Raw genomic sequence first — 24,961 nt, forward strand, 5'->3', positions numbered from 1 at the left:
AAAATAATATGAAGAATCAGCAGTAAAAACTGGAATTCTTGTTGATGTCCTTTCTTTCATAACGTATGCATATCCACTTTGCGTACTATCATCTCATTCCTCCAAGAGATATCGAGTTTCATGACTAACAGGGTATCATATCTGGAACAGATACGCAGCCATGTTCCCATACGCGAAGCAGCTTAAACCATGTTCACAGTCAGGGACTTTACAAAAATTATAAATTACTTCACATGTATCAAAAGTCAGTGTTACGCAATGTAGAACGAACGGCAATGGAGCTCAAATAGAATGCAGGAGTAAATAAGTAAATAAACGAATTATGCACATCCACAATCAACCCCTAAATTCTTGCACATGCAGAGGAGTGCATTATACATGTGCATACTATTTTCTTAAAACCTTGAATTTTCTACAACAACGACAAACCACACATGTGACATTCTTCATTCAGATAAGCCCTGCACACACACGAGGTTGTTTTACATGTTTGCTGCTGGAAAGCAGTAAAAGACGTTATTTCGTTAAATATTAAACGCTTGAGTGTGTCACGTCACGTTTTCCTGAACAAGAAGAGAGCCTCTCTTTACATATTTAGCTAGGGTCCACCAAAAAACGTCGGGTCTCGAGTTTTTAAGCCATTTCATATGTGCATCCTCCAGAACATATAAACACGATGAAGAAGCAACCGGTCAAAGCTTGGTGCTTAATTTTCTCAACCAAAAAATTGACAGGGCCAGATACTGATATGCGCGTTACTATCTACTACGTTTACCCTTGCTTCCACTATTTAGCTATTCACATGATAGTTGGGGTAAAGATGTGTAAAACGGTTTTTTGTCAGAGTGTTAAGTGCTTGGAAGACTTGAACTTAAAAAAATATCCCAACACGAAGACACAAGATCAATAATACAAGTAGTATGTGTTGGCTTTTTCTATTCACAGTTGCAGCTTTAAACCTTATTACTTACGTGGGAGACATACAGTCAGCTCCAGACATGCAGATTTCATCCTACATCTGTTCCGTTAGTTAGAGTTGCTCTACTACATTCGACATATCCACAGCAGATCACTAACATCTCATTCTGACCTCTCTAGGTCATCTTTCCGTATCCTCTTTCCAAACAAGAAATATTTTCAGAGAAGATGCTCAACATGGGTAACGTGAGTGAAAAGGGACCAAGTAAAAATAGATCTCAGGAGTCCCCTAAAACATATTTACATAGTTGGATTTTTGTTCAATTTATTAAGATGCAGCTACGTGACTAATTAACTTGCAATGAGAAAGCTGAGAATTTTAGCAGGCCCGAATTCCAGCTTTTTTATCCTGGAACCGAGCACTGGAGCATGAATTGTATAATAGAGAAGTAGAAATCAATGGAGATAATTAGCTCGTTGTCAACCCACAGAAGTGCCAATTTGCCAGACCTGAAGAAGGAGGACAAATACATCCAACAACATCAACAGAATTTGTCCCAATTCCAGACCTACTACATTTCTACCCGCAGCCGACATATACACCATTCTGCTCTCAGGTTCAGTTTCCTTTTATAAATCAAAGACGTCAAAGCAGAAATGGAAGCATATTCACTTTCAAAGTTGATTTGCATCTCGAAAATTAATATCCATCGAGGCATAAAATAAAACGATGACTTGTGCGAAACGACGACTTGACTACTCACTCACTTCACCTTCCACATGCCCACCACACCCTCCTCACCGTACTTCAAAGAGTAGCGTATTCTTGGAAAATCGAAATGCTGCTCTCGTTCCCCTGCCTTAGTTTTGACTTTGTAATAAATATGTATAACGATATTTGACAGAATAACGGGTCGAAATATTGAACGGATTTGTGATATTGAACGACATTGCAATAATGCTGACTTCTCTCTCTCTCGCTCTCTGATGGGTTTATATCCGTTGAATTTCTTTGCGTTTGCTCTGCCCAATTCAAACAAGTAAGTCAAACAGTTAAATCAAAGCTAAAATATTCCCTGGTTGGCTTTTCCTGAGAGAGAGCGAGCGGAAAGAAAGACCATGCAGAGCGCAAATAGGAAACTAAACAAGTCATATTTTACCAACTGCCAGGTACAGAGATTCTTCTGTGAATTTTGAATAATAGCTCCAGCAATTCCCATGCAGTGTGTATGCAAACAGTCAAAGTCAACCTGGCAGACAATTCATTCTCCGAGCGAAAGTAATCTTTAAAAAAAGATTTTTCTTCCTCGTCAGTGAAATAACGAGGGCTGACTCTGAGCAGTCATTTTCCGCTTTAAACTCTCTCTCTCCTCCGAGCAAAAGGGTGTATTACTCGAGATGGGATGGAAGAATGGCATTGTATTCCGATTTCTGCCATCAGCCATGTGTACCTACGTACAGGGATCAAATTGTATGAAGCAAAAACTCTCTGCTACACAACTTGCTTGTACTTTTTGAGAGGGTTGAGAGAACTCATGGAACGCTGAGCTAGTAAATAGGACGAGAAGAAATATAATTCAATACAAATCTAACGATGTCCTCGTCCCGTGCATACCTTTGAATGCTATTATGAGACCCTTCTTCTTCTTCTTGTGCCATCGACTCCTTTTGACTCGAACCATTGTGCACAAATGCTAAAAAAGCAAAAGAGTACGTGTCGCATATGTACGTTCACATTACGTGTAACGTGTCCTGCACTATTTTCCACCCTTTCCCATTAACGGAATCTCTCCTATTCAACTTGTATTATCCCATTTATTTAAATGCCACGCATGACTGTATTTATTTTTACAAACAGCATAACATATATAATATCGTCAATAATACTGCAGCATGTATGTAGCGTCTCGTGTAATCATACTATTCAGTAGGATTGGATGTGAAGATTCACGTTTGCTCCGCAAGTTTTAAAAGTTCCAAGTCAGGGACCGGAAATTACAGTTCGTTTTCCAAACGAGTTTCAATCTTTTACAAATGCAGAGACCCAAGATTGAAAATTGGACAAAAGACCGTGATGCACAGGAGTTCAATAGACAACAAGTCTTGCATTCTGCCATATCGCCATCAAAACGGAAATCTTGAATGGTTCTTTCCAGTAGGGAGCCGAGCTCTGGAGTTTGAATGTGTGAGACCTTGGCCTTATATTCAACCATCACAAAGACAGCTAAGGTGCACACGTGGCTGGATACACACTGCTTCTTACTCACAGGAGAAGCAGCACTTTGAAATATTTTTCCATGAATATCTTCTTGTTTTGTTCATCGTCGTTGTCGTCCCACCCACAAACAGCTGGACAAGCTTAAGTTTTGATCATTTCATTGTGCATGCCTCAGCATGCGACACCTTATTAAGGGGTGAAAGCCCTTTATAAGATCGTTATGTCCGTCCGTCCGTCCGTAGCTCCGATAACTTTTGAACGAAAAGACATAGACACTTGAAATTTTGAACGTAAACTCCTAACGTCAATGGACAGGACGAGTTCGAAGATGGACACTGTGACATCGTCACCTGTGACGATGACATCGTCACAGTGACGAAAAGTGACGAAAAAGTGTCACGTGTCAGTTTTGACATGTGACACATCATTTTTAACTATTTTTCAATGAGGAATTCGAAAATTCAGGTCATTTTGTGTTTGGACGTCACCTGTGACGATGACATCATCACGGTGACGAAAAGTGACGAAAAAGTGTCACTTGTCAGTTTTGACATGTGACACATCATTTTTAACTATTTTTCAATGTCAAATTCAATGGTGACCTCCATTTTGACCTCAGAGGTCATGTAAAGGTCATAGGACATATCTATTTCTATTTCAACTGAAATTTAACCCCGAATTCAATGGTGACCTCCATTTTGACCTCAGAGGTCATATAAAGGTCACATAAGGGTTATCAACTGTTAAATTTGACACAAATAAGACACAAAAGTCGAAAACACGTCAGAAGTGTCAATCTTAACAAATTTTCGAACAATTTGATATTCACATTGACGTATGACACTCCTTTCACCCCTTGGTTACATGCGTTGTAACGGTTTATTTCCTTCTGGAAATGCCATGCATTGAGAGATCAGAGATTTGAAACTAAGAATGTTTAGTCACTCTATCGACGTTTCAATCTGGGAAGCTATGCCTGATGATTATATTGATGATGCCCAGATCCCTGATTTATGTTGGAATAATAGGATTTGGGTGTTGGTTAGTTTGGCTGCTGTTTCTGGGTGCATGTTCTTATGCTGAGGAGCAATCAAACTTTTATTTTCCTTTTGTCAACGAATTATGCAATTACAAAATCGGAGTTTATCAGATTTTGTAATTGCATAATTCGTTGACAAAAGGAAAATAAAAGTTTGATTGCTCCTCAGCATAAGAACATGCACCCAGAAACAGCAGCCAAACTAACCAACACCCAAATCCTATTATTCCAACTGTGTGGCACAAACACGAAATTGAAATAATCAATCATTCGTCCCAAATCTTCCTCGGCCCAGAAAAAAACCAGGCCTAATCCAATTTGGAATCAGAGGAAATCAATTGCCCAAGCATTTTAAAATACCTGACACTCATCCGACGCCACAAGAAAGCTACATAATGGATTAAATGTGAAGCCCGAAGGTTTAATGTCAAAAGAGTAAATTGAATATTGATAACTAAAAAAAGCGTCGGAAATTGATGAACGTCGGAACCCTTGTGGTTGGATGAGGTGTCTTGGCCGACGTCTATTTATTTATGGGAGCGTCCCCATGATCACCTCCAGTTTTAAAGACTCGAATTCAATCAGGCCTCAAAGCAACACAAAAAATGATGCACGGCGGGTGGGACTACAAGCAAAGTAAAAATAGGAACGCAGCAGCATCGCATGTTTCTCGGTTCTAATGAACATTCATTTAGTTTGATTTAGTTTTTACAAATAATGAAATGTGTGGAAATAAATGGGTATTTCCAAGCAAACTATTTCACAGCGATGCTATATATACATACATACATAGACGTGCATAACAGCATAATCAAGGTACGATGAGCTTACGGTGGGAGTTTCCAAGTCCACACCCAAAATTCTTGTATCTTGAATTTAAACTCAATCACAACTACGTTATCAGCTCCCTCACCGTACGTACATGACCCTGATTAAGCAGCAGCTCAAATCAGGTGCATGGGTGTAATACAGAGTAAAAGTCTGTGCACAATCGAATAAATTGTGCTCGTTAGTTCACTTTGCACACATTGATTGTCCGATAATCCAAAGTGGCTCTGTAGATGGGAATCGGATTTAAATTACATTTGCACAATTATTCGATTGTATTGAATGAGAATTAAATTATCATGATAATCAGCAACCATCAAACTACGACTGCAAATCAAACTAACGGACGACACACTCAACCAGCCAATACAATATTCAAAACTAATCTCAGTTTTCTGCATAGCTTTCTAACATTCTAATTTAAATGGAGAAATTTAAATTTTGATCGCCGATTGCTTGGAATTTGATTACGAATTTGAGTTATTTCCAAGAATTCAATTACTGCATGAAACAAGATTGACAATTTTGCACTGGTACATATCCAGTGAAGGGAAGGATGAGAAGAGTTCATTAGCCGAGCCTTGTTGTTTGTTATGCAGGGATTATTCAATTTGATTCACTCCAAAGAATAGCTTTCTCAAACTGTCATCAGGATACGAACGGGCCAATTCCGTCCCCCATTAGCCATCGGGTGTTTATCTAAAAGAGGAGGCACGCATCAATATTCTGGGACAATTGTGTCAATTTAATTCGCTCTTTCTGATTTGTGCCACTAAATACGCCTCGCAATTGGGGATTCGGGTCCAATTCCTCCCCAAACTTATGGGAAACTAACAATTTAGCAGTTTGGGATTGGAAAGAAGTCTTCCGCTGGTATGATTAACCGGATAATTTATGCCGTGTTTTTATCCACTGGTACTCAAACAAGCTGGGTTAGGTTACACTGTACTGCATCATCATGAGTAGAATTTGATACTCTCCAGAGTCACCAACTTTGTGCCCAAAATTGCTTAACCAAATCACCCGAGAGAGATTTTCATCTTTCCTGTCAACCCCAGGACAAAATTTCCCACCACCCAGAGCCCAACACCCCGTCCTCTGCTGCTCCCACCCATCACAAATGTATCACACCAGATGAGAGAAAGACAACACGACCAAACCGTGGCTAACGAAGAGATGAAAACCACAATTCAGTCCTTTGGCATCACCACGATCCCACATGAGACGGGAATTATGTAGAGGATGACGAGGGTGAGAGTAAAAGCAGCATAAAACTAATACACCCAAATTACACGACATCTCTTTTATTTTCCGTGGACAATGAACAATGACGAATGACTGATGGATTAGAGGACGAATTACAGACTAAAAGCATTTGTTTCTCTTTGAGTCGAGAAATCGGAATTCAGTGGGACATTGGCCGGCCGTCATTGTGAGACAACACACGCTTTCAACTTGGCCTTTCACCAGCGGATGACGACCATCCATGACCAGCAGCAGCAACCGCACGGCAGCGAGCTCTTCTTCACGTCCTCTGGGACATTGACATCACTATGCTCTGTCCTCCCAAAATGTGTCCATCGCCCACTTCCACCATGTCAGGAGCTGGCTGAAAGTCGCATAAAAGACTTTTTCGTCGTAGTTGCACTATATCTGAAGAGAGAGAAAGAGAGACGTGAAGTTGGTTTGAGTTGAAATGCTGCATTATTTATATAGGGAAACACCACACCTAATACCCATCACTGCACGTCGTGAATAAGAGCATAGACCGACTTTCTCCTGAACTTGTGACCCCACACCACTTTCCCATAAATGTTGAATAGCGTGGAGTGATGGTGTAGGAATAAAAAGAAGCAAATATCCGAAACAATCGGTCAACTAAAACCTGGGGCGGATGACGGATCCTCTACGGATCCTCTACGTTCCTGGGTCCCAAGGGACAAGGGTCGTCGTTCCGACAAAAGCATACGTCGCTTAGTTCACGTGTAGTTGTGGGGACGCTTGGGTTCCCCCTGTACGAATTTTAGTCCACGTTCCACAGCGGTTACGCCGGTGAAACTAAATTTGACCTCCTCCAGAGTATTATTATTGAAAGCCAAAAAACTTTTACTTTTTTCCTTCCACCATTGCGGGCGGACACTATGCAACAAGGATCCGCATTGTAGTGAGAGAGCAAAAGTTTAATAAAGTCCAAGTGTCATACTGATCTGCTGATATGAGAGGACAATGAAATGAAATAAAGTTTTGAGTTGGACATTACGCGTGGAATAATGGACCATTCTTTTGTTTCATTTTGATTCCACGCAGTTTGGCACATACCATTTGTCCCGTTTATGTATCTCGCTTACTCGGCAAATAACGGCTGGCAGAAAGGATGAGAAAAGGCATCGTATCCCTGCCAAAAGCAATCATGGGGTTTCCATCGGTTTATAGCAGCAGCAGCAGCAGCAGAACTGTGTATGCACGTAGCAAATCGAATGAAACTGCGAAAGAAATTTTCAAAAATGTGTATAACCACTGGTACAACTCGTCAATTTTTATATGAACTGCAATAGTTTCGGATAATATGCGTGGGTTAAAGACCTTGTCGAATCTGTAACACAATTGTTCTCGTGACTTCAACGATAATGAAAACACACTCAAAGAGTTGTAATAGATAGAATCAGAATGCCTTCCTTCTTCTCCCAAACTTGGTCAGTTTTACGTACGTTTTCCCAATTTTGTTCTACACTGAATCAAACGTAGTTTCACCTCCGCAACTGCTGCAAATAATTCAGGTCCACTCAGATTTCAGCCAAGTCAAACTGATGTCACTCATTATTTCATGACCATTCTTTAGAATTTATTTCAACTTTTGCCTTTTATTATGAAACGCTCATCTCGTCCGCCAGGTTCACCGTCAACAACACCAGCTCACCCATCATTCCCGAACAATGTGACAATGACAAGGAAACAATTCGAAGCTCAAACAAAGAACACGACATAACAGAATCACAAGCACATAACCTTTCTCTTGCATTTCTCTTTTGAGATCACTCTTTGTGTTTCCCATTGCTTACCTTTTGAATGCATAGGAAAGAACGAAGGAACAACAAACATGGAGCAGCCTCCAGAATTTTATGGGACATCTCTTACATAATAAAAGTTACAAGCTGCAAAGTCCAACTCAACTCGTGCAACTATAACTTTGGCCAAAAAACGGGAAAACAGGAAGAATATTACCGGAGGGAAGCAGCAATAGGAGCCAATTCACGGAACAAATGTTGGCATTTAAAATTGCAGCTTGACTTCTTTTCTCTGACTGTTTGAATTGTTCGACTGTGAGGTCCATTGTGCTTCTAAATTTCAAAAGGGTGCACAAACAGGCACCATTTCGTTGTGAAAATTCCAATGAACTCTGATGGGAGCAGCGGAGGAAGTAGGCGACATGAAAATATTTAGTGAGATATGCAGAACGGCCAAATTTGGTTTTGGTAATAAAACTGGCTCTCGAGATTTTGCGAAGTAAGAATTTCGTCCGACACCCAAACGTCGTTGTCACTCGTTCATTCCTTACGTGCATGCATTAATATTCTCACACCCAGCAATAAATAAATACCTACACATCTTCCCTTCGCGAAAGGTTGTCGATCCAAGAAAATGCGTTATCGCCCCAACCCGTATTTTTCGAAAAAATTGGCAACATGATATACAACGCAATTTTACACAAAAGTTCATACTTTAACGTCGGACCAAGTACCCCAATAAAGCTTCGCCAAAGATATTTCAAATCTCGGTTATGCGCTTCTTTTAGGCAGTAAAACGAATAAAGGAAAATAAAAGGGTCTCCCAAGTTTGTAAAAAAGATCTGAAAAAGCGAAAAGCTAAAAAATCTGAAATCCGCTTTTTTCGCTCAATACTTGACTGTCCCGATTTTTTATCGCTTGAATACTCAGGAGCAGAGAATGGGTGGTCAAGAAACTTTGGAGTTTCTTTTAAAATTTAAATTTGCTTCATGTTGGATATGATAAAACAACTATCTAAGATCATGTAAATCCAAAAATTACCAAAATGGGATGAAAATAGGATTTTTGGCAAAGGTTTGAATGCGGTAGTTTTAGTGGTTGCAATGCTTTTCAGGGGGTGTGGCGGGCGCAGGTGGGGCAATGGAATAAAATCCTCCCTCACTTTTCATACACTCACCTGATATTGCAATATATTCCATAGGGCATCAAAATCGGGCGATGTCCCCTTAAACATGTCTCTGAGAGACTGATTTTTCACTCAAAGTAGTAAAAAGAGCGAAAAAATCATCTTAAAGTAGATTTTATTTTTGAGCAGAAAAAGCGGAAAAAAGATCGGAATCGCATGCGCAGTGCGGTTTACAAAAAGAGCGAAAAAATCGTGAGCGGAAAAAGCGATTTTTTTTTACAAAGTTGGGACACCCTAAAGAGTCAGAAATTCTGACTCCGTTCGCAGTAAGTTATGCTCAGAGCAATGCTGGAATGTTTACTTACTGATCCCAGTACAATGCAGCATGTTATTTTATTTTATGCGGCGTAAAATCTCCCACTGACTCTTGTAAATTGTGAATGCTAATTTAAAACTTACTCCTAGGCTCCATTTACGGTTGTTTTTGCCATCATAAAACAAAAATAAAAAATTCCGTTCAATGAAAATCCCTTTTCCATCTGAAAACAACGAAACAACGAAAAAAAATATTGCATAATCTTTAATGTCAGCGTTTTTGTGACAACTGCAACGCAGCAATTTTAAATATTCCAGTTTTTGTTACACTTATTACTTTCTACTAAAATCGTTGAGCAGACAAACTGTCTGGCACAAAAGTAATGGTGAAGCATAGTTCTGCGAGCTTATTTCATCCTTCATTAAAATCCTGATACGTACATTTCCTTTCATTTTGTAGCTATAATGGTTCGTAAAAGTGTGGGCATGACCTTATGATCTGGATCACATACAGTCAACAGTGTTATGCTTTTTTCATATCTACAATCTCGAGCTCTGCAAGCATCTACTTTTTTATATTGTCACCAAACCAAATTCAATGCGTGAAAAAAACTGATCTCAAGTTGTACAAAAAGTTATTTCCAATCTAAAATGCCATTTGTGCCCCGATTTCGGCGTGTTCGCCTTTCGCTGTAAAGGGAAAGAAAACGATAACAGACCGGGATTTTCTGTATAAAAATGTGAATGCAGTGTTTTCATTTCTTTGCACCGTCGAGATGAAGAAGGGGATAGAGCAAAAATCCAAGAATTAAAGGAACCCTCTCCATCCAACCCATTATTTCTCATCCACTTTGTATTGCCGTAATCATAATCACCACCACCGCCGCCGCCACTACCAAGATTGGATACCACTGAGCTTTAAAACTTCTCTCCCTTCTCCTTTCAAATTTCAACATCTTTTCATTAAATTTCTCTTCCGGCGATGGTGGTGTGGTGCGAGAGGAGTCCACAAAGATTGAACACGAAAACACGAACGTCAGCAGGCAGAAGAAGGGAGAAATTCTTAAGTTAAAAGCCCATCATTTTTCAACCTGACGGACGGTTCGGTTTAGAGCTCGCTCGAAACGATTTGTTCTTACGGCGCCTCTTCTTGTCTTCTAAATATAAGAGCATTGAAGAAGACAGCGTTTTATACTCTTCAGCGACCAACAAATCGCATCATCATATTCTTCGTATCGAACACGCATAAAGCGTATCCCATCGGCAGCAATAAAGCAGTGCAACACCGTGGCCTAAAATATGCTTTCATTATTACACTCGCCTCTCTAAGATCTTGGCTGAGATGATGTGGGCTTGTGCTTAAAAAGCATAAACTTTTCAAGGCATAAAGTTTATCTCATCAATTATCGATGGCGTCACACCAAACCACCGAAATCACTTCCTTCGATCACTTTCATAGGCTGCCTAACCTTCGATCATCATGATCATGAAAATGGATTATCTTTGAGATTACGAGATTCTTATTATGAGTCGTAACAGCCACCATCCATACTTTCATTCAAACCTACCATCATTGTTTTCATCAAGAGAGAGACCTTTGTTCTAAGAGGCACGAACTCATCTACCAAATGTTGCTGGAAATCTAACCGTGACTGCACATGAAATGGAAAAAAGTCTTCGAGGGACTTGAGAGCAGTTAGGAAACGTAATTACACCACCTCATGAAATACCATTTGTCACCCAAAGGAACAAACGCGGCAGAACGGCGAAGCCCAGCGTACTGTGTACAAAACTCCTCTGACAGTCTCTCAGTTCACAAGGTCGTATAAATGTTATGTGGATGAGGAAAGCAAATATTAAATACCGTAGTGTTACTTAGCGAGTCGTAAAATCAGAGCTAAAGGGAGGCCAAAACATACAATGGAAAGCTATTAATACCACTCATGCTACATGTCGCAGGTAAAATTGCCAATTTTCCATTCCCACAATAATCATCAAAAATATTCAATGTGAACCATCGACCTGCATCGGCGACAAAAAATGGAAAGGGCGTTGCGTTTCCACACAACGACTCCGTAGGCGGAAATTCATCCCCATGAGCAATTATAATGCTATTCCGCTTCTGCAATGAACTGATAACAAATCTTGCACACGGTGCTGAACAAAATTTATGAAATCCGTACAATAATTCGTAGGTTTGTTTTTATTTAATAAAATCTCAATCTGTTCCATTCTTCTCACCCCAAATAAAAAAACAGAGTAATTTAATCTTTGAGTATAGTCAAGTCGAATGCCAGAACATGCTGTGCCAAAAAGCACTGTGGGTTCAATGGCGTGACACTTTGAGGAATGGAGGGTGGCGATATGAACTGAAAAGTGAAAGGGCACGAAGATTAGGATTACGAATATAGCACAACTAACCATACATAAAGTGAAAAGGGTCCAACGCTGTCTTTACCCTGAATCAGATCCTCCCACAGCAGTGAAATGAAAGGGTGAGAAGAATTGTTTGCAGCCAGAAAAAAAATCAAAACTGTTTTAATCCGAAACACTTGCCATTGCCGCAAGAAGGATGAGAGAGTGACAACCCCCGGTCGGAAATCTGCCCTTCCAGCAACTCGGCATACAACTTGATTTAATTAAAGTATGCATTCAAACGGCGACTCGATAAATACTTGGACAACATCTTGTTTATGGTGGCAAATTAATTTACAGTTTTCAATTTTTATGGTGATTCCGTTTGACACTCTGACTTTGAGTAACGGGAAAAATCCATTCAATACTCCGCACGCCAATGTTCTTTGGTGTCAAGTAGCTCAGAAGCGATATGATGAATGAAGATGGACTACATATGTATGTATGCTCATGTCTTGTGCTTGCAATGCACTTAATTCATAATTCAGACCAGATTTATTCGAGAAGTATCCCAAACAAATCGAAGTGAATGGAGATGTTGTCCAGTGGAACGATATGTGGTTGGTTGTCTCAGACGCTCAAATTAAAAATTAGAGTTGCGAGTGTCATGTTGTATCCAAATGGAATGAATTATGATTCATTTTGTCCGAGATAAATAAATATCTGTCTCCAGAATTGGGATTAAGAAATTGGAGTTTGCAACAAAAGTGGAATAAATAAAATAATAAGTAAAATGCATTTCTATCACATATCGAAAGTGCAGACCCACGCACGCAGCACATCCAAAAACACTGAATAAAGTCAAAAACCGTGAAAAAACCACGCGTGAATTTCCTGAGAATGATCATTACAAATTAGCAGCATCACATTACGATAATTACGATGCTCCCATAATTTTAAATTGCTCTTTTCCTCACGATAATTTCCCCTTCCAGACTTGCACGACATTACCGTTGAAATTCCCATTCTTGCTCACCGAACCCAATCATGACCACGATTTTGAACTTTTCACTCCCCAACTTGATAATTATCCGCGTAACATCATCATCCCAGCTTCTCGGACTGTGACAATCCCATCCAATTTTATAGCAATACGTGTACTGTAACTTTCAAGTGGTTCGTATTTAAGAAAAATGGAACAAACCTGTCCAGCTTCTGCCCAGAAGGTTAGTTGCCAAAAGTTTCTGAGGTTTCTTCAAGTGTTATCGCATCCCTTATCAAATTTACCTGGCTTCCCGTAATCAAACTAATTCTGTAATCCTGAGTCCACATGTATGCACCGACTTCCTTGTCGTTCATATCTCGTCGTTTTCATCATGTACCGACTCGTTTCGCAATCGTCAGCTCATACATCATCGCAGGTACACACAAAGTGAATAAAATGCATTTCTCAACCCTCTCAGACGTCTGACTCACGCGTTCCTTGAATATGGCTCGAATATGAGAGAAACACGAAACCAAGAGCTACAAAAACTTTGTCATTAGAGAAGGAGAACTATGCCTTGCTGCTACCTGGCCTCATATTTAGACGTATGTACATAAGACTGCTTATATATTTAGTTAGAAACTGTAGTGAGTGAACTTTTAGCCGGACATGTTGAGGGAGAAGGAAGCACGGAAGAAATTCCGAAATTTCCTTTCAAACCCTTTCCTGTTTCCCCTTGCTAATAACTCACCTTAAAAATCATTACGTGGAACAAGTTGGTTATTTCAACCCTGTCAAAAATATAAACGCTCACGATTCATTATTATTTCATTGCATGATACAGAGAGGTAAGAAAGGAAAGCAGAAACCACGACTTCATTTCAGACCAAAAGTCCAGTGATCGAGGGGGAAGAATGATCCGTCGCCGTAATAAGAAATAAATAAGCACCTTAGCCTCAAATGCTTAATGTTTAATACTTTGGGTCATAGCAGGAGCACAAGAAATAAAATATTATTGTTGAGATAGAATCACCACCACCACCACCGCTAACCAACCAACATTGAATGAAGACATGTCCGTTCGGTTCTGAGCAGTTCAAAGTTTTGAATCTAATACAATCTAACAAAGACCTTTTGGTTTGGAAATGAATTTTCCATGATACTCGTTTTTGCTGGGCAACCAACAGCCGCCCACCCTTCTCCATGACCCGAGTCGTTTCCACGTACGTACGTCCGTATTCCGTGTCAGTTCAGTAGCTGTGAAAGCAGGAGAAAGCAGTTAATACGGAATGAATGTATAGACATGCATCGCGTGTACAGAGAAACACTGGCTAAAATCCAATCCGATCCCCTGTCCACTGGTCCAACTTCCACTTATTTGTAATTCTCTTTCTCTCCTCTCCGTTCTCACACCCACCGGAATGAGTCTAATGCAGCACAAGGCAGGAGCAGAATGGATACATGACTTGACTCCATCTCCTCCTTTGTGCAGGAAAATGCGACCATTTCTCCATTTCGAGACTGCAGCGAGTGCAACATTTAGCCCATCAGTAAAAACGCTCCCTCTTTGCAAGGTAATAAGTTAGCGGCCAGAGGTGGTCGTGGTGGTGGTGGGAGAGACGGGAGAAGACAGAGAAATGATATCATCAAGCAGTAACACTAACACTAACGTCCCTCCCCCACCTTTCTCCTCAATTCCATTGCTTTCTACCCTCCTCCCCTGGATATAATCTCTAACGCGTATTTTATAGCGAAGGGATTGCTCATGAAGTCGATACCGTATAGCGTCCGGATGATGCTCCGTCTAAAGAAATGCGCCATATTCTTATCATCGCCCACTATGTGTTGCACAACGGAAGGAGGAAGGTGGGAAAATGCGGCTGTCGGACAAAGTAATCCCAGTATTTTCTCATTGGATTTAGCCTAAGAAGCCTCTCATTTTCGTTTTAGACATAAAAAATGTGGATCATTTCATTCGTATTTTCTTTCGGATGACTTGCATGCATCGGAATGGATAGAATTTCTCTCCCAAATTGAAATTTGTGTGTAGTAGGTCTGAGTCTCTGGCCCTGAAGAGAAATTGAAAATGAAGCCCTACCCACATGGATTGGAATTAGATTCACAACTCAACGCTCACGTAGAACCATTATTAATGTATTCCATTATCATAGAAGATTAGAGAGGATCTAAAAGTCCTAAAAATCAGGGTAATTGTGGTACTCGACTGACTTCATCTTCTCGTGATCCTCGTTCTGATCAAAGCGTGGCTTCCTTTGCAATTCTGTTTCAAACGGCTATTCCATTAGCACAGATGCCACCAAAGGACGAGACTGCAATTATCCACCAACAACACGGAGAATTGTGTTGGCGGAAAAAATGGGAATTCTACATTTTCCATTTCGACTTTCTCAATCTCTGTACTCCTCCAGAATAGACCTTGCTGCGAAGAAGACAGCCAAAATCAGAGCAAGTAGGGTTCGATGGATATGTGACCCGCACACATAAATTCTGTCCTGCATCCAAACAAACGGTTCCGCAAGAGAGACAATCACAATCCACAGCTTTGATTCGATTTAAGTTTATTGCTTCATAAACCACAAGGAAAGAAAGGATAAGAAGATTCGACAGAGATTTTTGGTGGGATAAGATTTTGTGCAGAAAGAAACGTGCAGCCAACCAACGTTAAGTTCGAATCCAATCAAAGGCTAGCAGCGAAAGTAAAAATTTATTGAGGGAACGAGCAGTGTGGGTGCCACAGTGGAGAACGCCGTTGAATGAGGTTTTTTCCTAAATCACACCAAAACATCCGTAAACGCAGTTGTGCTGGTTCTCTTATTCTGATTTGCGAAATCAGTGAGGAAATAAAAACCAAAATCTAGATCAGATCGGGTATCCGTGCAACATCTCCTCGGAACAACTTAACTACTAAAACAAACGGAGGTGACGAGCTTCCCCACACACAAATACTCCAGAAGGATCCAGATCTGAATTCCAGATTTGGAGGGATTTCGGCGAGTACCGCATACCATGGCAAACCTCGAGATTTTCTTTTGTAGGTCGGATTGAATCTCTTGTGTCTACCTGATCTCGTCTCAGCCCTGACAGCACACACGGTGCAAGTGAGCGAGACAAATTTTACATTTCCCGTGTGCTTATTTGATTTGCACATTCCTCTCTCCGTTCCATGCGGAAGTCTGTTTTCCGTTACAAATCCCCCACTTTCTCAAGGCCTTTTTAATGTGACCAAGGCTCCAAGTACCCTCGCCATCTCTTTGGCTGAAATCCAGCACACATGGCACCACCACCACCACCACAACAGTTACGAACCAAACCTTACCTCAAATTTCAATTTCCTATCACCACCAACACGATATTTTCAGAGAACCATATTTAGTCTGAGGACAAGGGAATAAGTCACCACGTGCAGATTCGACGTCTCAATATTTAAGGAGGAAAAGAGAGATACCGCAGATCTTCATTTCTTCCGGCATCCATCTCAAGATCGGAGTCAGGCTGGTGGAACTAAAGCCAAATTGAATGCAATGTTACGTAAGTGGAGAAGAACGACCCAAGCGATCACACTCTTCTCGCAGACAGATCTTGTTTGGGATTCCGTTCCCCAGTGCAAAGATTGAAGGGAACGAATGCCATGTAGAACTCAACCAGACAGAATCAAATCCTAGTTCGGTTCGGTATTTTCTCACTGCACTGCACCCAACTTCCTACGTACACGACCATAAGGAGGAATAATGAAGATGAAGTGCTGGAATTTCTCGTGTCAGATACAGTAGTGCATCCATATTTATACATTCTCCTTAACGCATCCCACATCTTTTTCACCCTACAATGCGGTATCATGACCGTATATTATGACCCTATCGCAAAGTATCAAGTATCGATCTCCTCAAAATACAAATACCGTTGCGAATGTGATACATTCAAAGTCAATGTGAGACTCTTGAAATTGAAACATTGCCTTTCGTTCTGATTCACGAAGCGGCAACACAAGCCGACGATACATTTCTGTTTCTTCAAGATAAGATTGCGGCCAAAATGTAAGCTCGAAATTGAAGAGAGCTGACTTTTTTAGTAGTATTTACACACAATATAATGCGTACACATACAGAGTGATAATTTAAAAAAAAGCTTTAGAATGAAGGGAGGGATTGACTTTCTTGCGTGAGAAAGTGCTCGTCTGAATTGAGTTGCTACACATAATGTGCATAATATGTATGCTGGAGAACTTGACTGCTAACAGTGAACAGGGATAGAATATAGTGACGAAAGATGAGGAATCATGTTTGCTTTGGGAAAAAGCCAATGCGAGAGGTCTTGGTGGGTGCTTCTCATTTTATCAAGTGACTACAATTGGAAAGATGTTCGGAAACATTGCATTTTTAACGCTTCGCTTCGTAGCAATTCATTTTCCTACTCCTCTCATAATCTACTCCCATTTAGATCGAAATACAATTTTCGTTTGATTTTCAAGATTGGGTGCAGACGTGAGTTTCGTATTTTTTCATACGTGCATATATCGAATTCTATTCAAAATGTAAAAGTTCAACGATTCCGTGCCCTTCCATTCTCTCCTCTCTCTCTCTTTCTCTCTGTCTGCCCGTGTCTGCTCAACATCTTGGCTGTTGTGTGACCTATTTACCTATGGAAATTTATTGATTAATGTAGAAACTCATGTTGACATTTAATCAGTCAAAGTCAAAAGTTGTAATCGAATCAACAAATCTTCCGAGGTTGTACTTATGTCACATATCCACATTTGCAGTGGAAATCACGTCCATGCTCCACATTGCCTCAGTCCAGGTCACATTAATTGGACAGAGTTGACTAACCCTTAAATCCAAACGGCAAGCAACGTTTGGCGACCATGTAACAAACTTCTTGACAAAGTACAGAGCAGACGTGTGTACATATTGCATTGGGGTCTGGTGAGCAAATCTCAGCAACCCACTTTGCAGTATTTGCTTTAATGATTGAGCTGGAAAAATAATGCACCATGTACAGATCGTACATCACAGAAACAAATGCAACATCATGAAAAAAGTACACTGTTCACAAGTGCGTTTTGGTTATGTTCAAGTGACATTTGAAATGGAACAAGAACAGAGAACATGCATGCATGCATAGTTTGTTGAACGTCATGCCAAATTAATCTTGCCCGAGTTAAGCACAAATCCAGACCCATGTGGAGTTTAATGATGACGGAGTAATTTCGCATCTCTTTTATAAAACAGCATATGCTAGATAATTGTTCGCCAACTAATACCAATCAATCTCATGCCAGAAGTAAGTAATCCACTACAACCAGTCTTAATCTTGATGTATTTGCATACGTATGTATGTATCTGCCAGCCCATTAACATTTACAGCGACAACTATTGAGCCTTAACTGATCATAACTGATACTGACTCCATGCAACATAAGATTTCGAGCATTAGCATAATGATTACCAATACAATTTTCTGGTTAACTACTGGCGGCAGTTGTGTCCCTGGTAGACTAAACAGTTGATAACTCACAAGCAGCTAACGTTTCTATGTGGAATATTCAAGAAGTAGTTGTTCAGTATCAAATATCAATCACGCTAATGCATCCTTCACTCCTGCAAACGCCAATAATAGTCGACACCAATCTCAATTTATCCTTCATATATGTGTATACTCGTTTAGATAAATGTAGGCTGAAAAATCGGAACTTTCGTTTGAAAATGGTGATGAAAAGGATAAGGAAGAGGGTACCAGTTTGAATAATGAGCAATTCACAGTGCTCACATTCACAGTATTCCATATTTTATAAAGGGTAAGACAAGAAAGTTACACATCTCACAGCCAGTGAGTGCATACGTTCTGAGAATTAGTGGAACCAACCAGATTCAGCTTATTACATAATCACGTAATGATAACAATGTAGCCTTTCATCGAAAGTCTTTATGCTTTTGATATCACACACACACACACAAAGATATGAAGCAGAAGAGGCGTCTAATTGTCTCAGTCATCTTCAACCGACCAAGAAGTCCAATTTATAATGGGCTCCTGCTCCCGTTCTCCAGGCTAATGTATAAGAGTTCTCCTTGAAATCTACATTTTTTACTAGTTGTACCCTCGTAGCTCGTTCTTGAGCATTCGATGCGTATAATTGATATGATTATCATTCTGACAGGTGGAAAAATGTGCAGCTCAACCACCAATTTATCAAAACTTGTAACAAACAATGAGCCCAATTGTGTGCAATGTGTTATTAGCAACAGAAAATTTGAAATTTGCTCTGACATGGAGAAATAATTGTACGCAGGCATCAAACTAACAATAAGTAACTTGTACTAACGACCACGATGCTCCGAGTCAGTAAAGAAACTTTTTTGCAGTTTTTTGCAACTTGAATGAACTTGAATTTAACGAGAACAAAATCACAGAGCACAAAAGTTCAAAAGATTGTGACGAGTGCTGGAAAACTTTAACGACCTTCTAAAAAAGACACGACATATAATTTGGAAATCGCAGCAAAACTTCCTACATTACAAAGAAATCATCCGATGGGCAAACAGGGAAAAAATCATAATCAAATATTAGTGATCGATTCAGTAGTAATTTCATACGTTTAAAAACCTCGACGTCATTAGAACACAATTAAAGCCAAAGATTTGTCCTTTCTTTGAACCTTCAGTCCATGATGGATAATAGAGAATAAAAGAAAGCAGAGATAAATGTGCTCTCTTTTGAAACTCAATTCCAGATCCACATTTAGATTTGTAACGAGCAGTAGAGCGAAACCAGACCTACGATTTTAGTTGGGTATATACATATACGAGTACGGGTGGATAGAAGTATAGAAGAGTGGGCGTCCTTGTTATGAAAACATTTCTAAGGAGGGGACGAATTTGGCATGCAAAAAAACCTACTTGGTTTGTCAGAGACAAATTTTTCACCAGTTTATCACGCACAATATCTCCAGAAGTATTCAAAATTTTTGCCTCTTTCAAGTCAAAGATGGTAAAAATTATTTAGGAGCTGCCGAGGAAGAGAGAAGAGAAGAAAGGGAGATGGCCATGTTTGTCTGGAGAGATTGTGATGATCATCATCGTTTCATGACACTAATGCTGCGCGTTTCTTAATGAGTGATTGTCCACCTTTTGATAGCTGTGTTATTAAAGACATGCCATCATATCCACCTTTGTTCTTTCAGCGTATTTTTCATCGCCATTGCTGCGAATGAGTATACTAAACTATTCATACCAGTATTTGGACATATGCATGCACGGACATTTAGATGTGAAAGGTGGCAGTATATGCAGAGGAACAATGGAGACAATGTAGCAGTTAATGACTAGGAGGACGAGAGAAAGGGTGGTGATATTTATTCAAGAATTTAATTTTCTGATTCGTCAGTACTTACTAACACCATAAATAAAAGGAAAAGACAACAGATGCATACATCAAAAAATGTCCATGTGCGGCCTATCTCATTTCCGGTTTACATATTTAAACCCCTTTAACTGATAAGACTTTAAAAAATTGCGACAAGGTAAACTGCCTGCTAAAGTAAGGTCGACGGTATCAGTTCGGGCATGATGTATGTACCGTAATAAAGCCATGTATGTAAATTGAAATCAGTTTCACTAATCTGCATATTTGTGGCTTTGCAATGTGCCACGAGGTATAAATGAGTTGAGCGTATTCTGTTTGCGTTCCACAGGAAATAATTACTCAAAAGTCGAATGCTCATCATCGTTCAACAACAATCATTTGTAAAAGTCAAGTTTAAATATTCCTCTTACCTTGCACATTTTGAAGGAGGAAAATCCAGATCAGAATCCCGGACCAGAAGAAGAGGTTCACTTTTCTCTCTGCAAATCTTCTTGTTGATATGTTGTGATCCATTTTACATTTTTTCATTGGCAAGATCCGTTTTTGGACAAAATGGTCGATATCGAAGAGTCACAAAATGTCAGATTGGAAATATTGCAGGTAAAACCGGCATCAAACTTTCATCACTTTCTTTTCTCGTTCCACTTGAGGGAGTCGCACATCCATTATCGATCACACCGAGACCTGGAATGATGTAAGTAAACAGATAATTTCCGCTACACGTGGACTGAACTTGATGCTAGACCAAGTTGTTGATCCGTAATAACTCGATAAGAAGTTGATGATGAGGAGGAAAGAAGATTGAGTAGGACTTGGAGCAAAGTTCTAAAAAGATGCGACAGGACGCACACACTTTGTCGTCGTATGATTATTACGTTCGGAGGACGATGACGGCAAAAGTTTGTCTCTCGTTTACTCGTTTTTCATACTCGCTGAGTTGTACTTTCCACGTGGGGTCCAGTTCGTCACTCCTTTTTTATTTGGACAGTGGAAACAATAAAATACTACTGTAGTTAACAAAGTAGTAAAACTGGATTGATGTTTGTGATACACGACTGTTGTTTTCTACCTCAATATTTGGATTCGCTCCGTCAATTGATAATCGACGTAAAGTATTATATGATATTATATGATGCACATTCTGTTCTGGATTCACTGAAGAATCTCACAAAACCCTTAAAAAATACGGAATAACTAGCAATTTAATGTGGTTATTAAACCGACTCAGAACTGGCTGACATGCTATTTAATTCCAGTCCACGAACGACTCTCGTCCCCGTCTGGTGTCGGATACTACTACTCTGCAGCCTTTAAGATAGAGTTCGTATAGTCACTTCACTGGATGCAATAAATTATGTGAAGAAAAACCACAGACTGGAAAGACGTGGGTTATGCGTGGAGTATTAATTCTCTATAGAGGAACAAGTCGATAAGTCCAATAGTAGATTCGATATCCGCTCCTGCGGCTTCCTCACTTGATTCTTGAGAGAGTTGATTAATCTCGAATCTGACACGGCGAACGAAGATTAAAGATGTTCACCGACAGCTCCCAAAATTACTTTGCTTCTCTCCATATGAGTTTCCTATCACCACATTTGCACCTCCTCGTCAATATTCCTTCTTATCAATCCTCTCTTTTACACTTGAACTGCTGGAGAAGAATTTATATGCAAATATTAAAATCACGTCGTCGTCAACTAAAAATCAAAATATTATGTGCTGCGTGATTTCCCTCTTTCACTCTCAGCTACACTCTCGAGTTTATCATGCATCCACTTAAATCCTCCAAATTTAATATTCATCCGAGTCAATGGAAAGCTTTACCTTAAGACAACAGGAGGAAGGCTGGGTGAAGATGAGAAGATGACTTGTCTGATGGCGAGTCAAAGTACTATCGAGTGCACGACTCGAGACTCATTCTACCAACGCTTTTTCTTTCCCACTTGCTCTTGATGCTCCTCTCTGCGTATGCCACCAAGGAGCAGTGTTCAAGAAGAAATATGCGTAAGTGGCAGATCAACGATCAGCTAAAATCTCAGACTAATGCAATGTTCAACAACAAGTTTCTCTTCAGCTGCATTAGCTTCGATGATCTTGTCCAACTCGAGCGTCGAGAAAGACGCCGCTTGAAGGAGGAGAAGGGTGTAATAGATGACTCGACATAATTCAGTGTCTTTTTTAATGCGAAAGTCGTCTTCTCCAAGCTAATGGCTCAATTGGGTATTGAGATGGTGTGGATGCGAGAACACACTTTGGTCGTCGTTTCTTGACAACTTCTCCACAATATTCTTCCACCAAGTATTTCATCCACTAAAGAAATCTGCAAGTAAAAATTATTGCATTTTTACGATTGTGTGCATACAAACATTTCAGTACAACAAAATAGAATTGCTACTATTAAGACTAAATGAGTAGTAGCAGTGGGTGAAGTTAAATGCATGTACGCATTATTAAAAATACCTTGGCATGGACTTTATGACATATTTGTAGAGAGATTGTGAACACACTCCAAGCCTTGGCCATATTTAGTATGTAATTAGTGATTAGCAGAAGACAATATGTGCAGCCTATTTATTTGTGGTCTTAACTTTCTGATCCTGCGTACAAAAGATGCGTCGTAGTCAACAATAAATGTCATACTCATTTCTAATAAGTTACAATGAAATTAGTCATTGATTTACTTCCCACACGACAACTGAGCAACGCGATGATGTGATGTGTCCTCAGCGGTGCTTCATGATTTCTGTCCTACGCTTCGTGGAACATGAAATTCTCGAAAGCCGTCCGAACAACCCAAACCAAATTCAATATTTGCTCATCTATCTTCCTTGTCAATTTCAAATGCAGTTGTGTGTGTGCTTGTAGGAGGCCCCTTGTTGTCACTCGCTCTAACTTTGTCTGCATGGTTATATACAAAGTAAAATATGCTTTTACTTGAGGTTCAAGAGGAGATGGTAGATCTCAACAAAATAAATAAATGCGGATACATGCCAGTGGGGTCCTCGCTATCTCGGGTTGACTCAACTGTACAACTGTCTGATTCAATTTGATTGCGTACTTTTTATTTGTTTATCAAAGGAAGGAGAGGGGAACCAGAAGAAGTACTTGGAAATTTAGAGAGTTTATATGGTTGCATCAAAAACACATACCACGAGCACAGACATCACTCTCATTATTATCATTATTATGTATCTGTACCCAACTACCCACTGTGGGCTAGAATTCTAACTCGACGATTTTGACGGATGAGATAAAAATCCTACCAAATAAAAAACCCACACTACATACAAAACGCGAACGAATTTAATTTAATATGTTCCGCTCTGCCAATAATACGAGCATGTCACCAACCAAACTAACAATAAGTCTTACCTAAGGGACGAGATTGCCAGTTTAAAATCTCACAATGCAGATATTTGTGTATGTAATTCCATTTTTACCCAGGACCTTACTTATTTTTACTATTAACAAGGATAGAAATTTCACACACTTTAAAAGGCGATTAAATGTGTACAACGTCAAAATTAATCCCACCCCGAAAAAAACCACAAGTGCAAAAACCTTGGGATCTTGTTATTGTTGAAGCTGTTTAATACAAGACCAGAGTTGAACATGGGAACTGTCTGGAGGTTGCTAAATAGAACTGAATTGTTTGATCACAGGTTTGACAAGTTTTTCAAGCTTGTTGGAGTACGTGTAGGAGCCGTGAATGATGCCGAGTTTGTGATGCAGCTTATAAAATAAATTTACATACATATGGATGCATACATACATCCTACATATTCATAAACTCTTGATATCAACAGCAAAATCTTGAAGGTTTGATGGGGAGGTGAGCAGTTTCATTCAGAATAAGATTTTATGTAGCATTAAAGATGTCACAAGTCAGAGGCTCCTACTACCAGGTAATGTTGTTGGAGATAAAAATCAGCAAACAAAAGAGATTATGATGCCCGGCTATCGTTTCATGCTTCTTTTCAGCTTTCTAGATAATGGACTTTGGCAATTAACATTTTCATCACTTAGGAGGGGAGGTTGTGTACTATCAACTCCCGGATCTCGATGCCCTTTGGATATGTTGTAGTGTCCCATGAATGTACAACAACCCTGAAGCGGTTTGATGCCATGGCCACATTTGCGCCTGCCACACCGACTCAAAGGTGCCCAAAAACCGCTTTCACTCCAGCTTTCACTCACTTAAATTTACCCCAAAAATCCAATTTTACTCGGATTTTCAAATTTCTTTCACCATTATGCTCCCAGATAGTTGCTTTCTTATTTCCAACACCAAACTCAACTTGTTTGATGTTTATTTCGCAGGCATAATTAGCTTTGTTGATTGCTACAACAATGCTCATTCAGAATTTTAAATTTTAAAAATACTAAAAAAATTGAAAAGTCGAGTTTGATGTTGGAAATAAGAAAGCAACTATCTGGGAGCATAATGGTGAAAGAAATTTGAAAATCCGAGTAAAATTGGATTTTTGGGGTAAATTTAAGTGAGTGAAAGCTGGAGTGAAAGCGGTTTTTGGGCACCTTTGAGTCGGTGTGGCAGGCGCAAATGTGGCCATGGCATCAAACCGCTTCAGGGTTGTTGTACATTCATGGGACACTACAACATATCCAAAGGGCATCGAGATCCGGGAGTTGATAGTACACAACCTCCCCTCCTTAGCCAGCACCAGAAACATGAGACAACAGATATCATAGTAATATTTAATAGGCTTTGACAGCAAAATGTGTTCCATTGTTTAGCCTGTTTTTCTATTCAGTAAGTACATACGCAATT

At 39.8% G+C, this 24,961-nt stretch overlaps 1 protein-coding gene across 2 annotated transcripts in view; it reads right to left on the reverse strand.

Annotated features, from left to right (window-relative positions):
- The window catches only part of LOC110859373 (roundabout homolog 2), a 102,056-nt gene that overhangs the window by 62,798 nt on the left and 14,297 nt on the right, over positions 1-24,961 (reverse strand). Inside the window, exons 2-3 of one of the 2 annotated variants that reach the window (XM_022108320.2) lie at positions 21,997-22,492; positions 20,583-20,856 (exon numbers count right to left, since the gene is read on the reverse strand). In XM_022108320.2, the coding sequence (XP_021964012.1) occupies positions 20,583-20,700 (118 nt within the window). In that variant the 5' untranslated portion in view covers positions 20,701-20,856; positions 21,997-22,492. The remainder of the gene's footprint in view (positions 1-20,582; positions 20,857-21,996; positions 22,493-24,961) is intronic. The other variant, XM_035859312.1, reaches the window with a different exon arrangement.

This window comes from Folsomia candida, unplaced genomic scaffold (assembly GCF_002217175.1).
Source record: "Folsomia candida strain VU population unplaced genomic scaffold, ASM221717v1 Fcan01_Sc025, whole genome shotgun sequence".
In the NCBI taxonomy this organism is placed as follows: domain Eukaryota; kingdom Metazoa; phylum Arthropoda; class Collembola; order Entomobryomorpha; family Isotomidae; genus Folsomia; species Folsomia candida.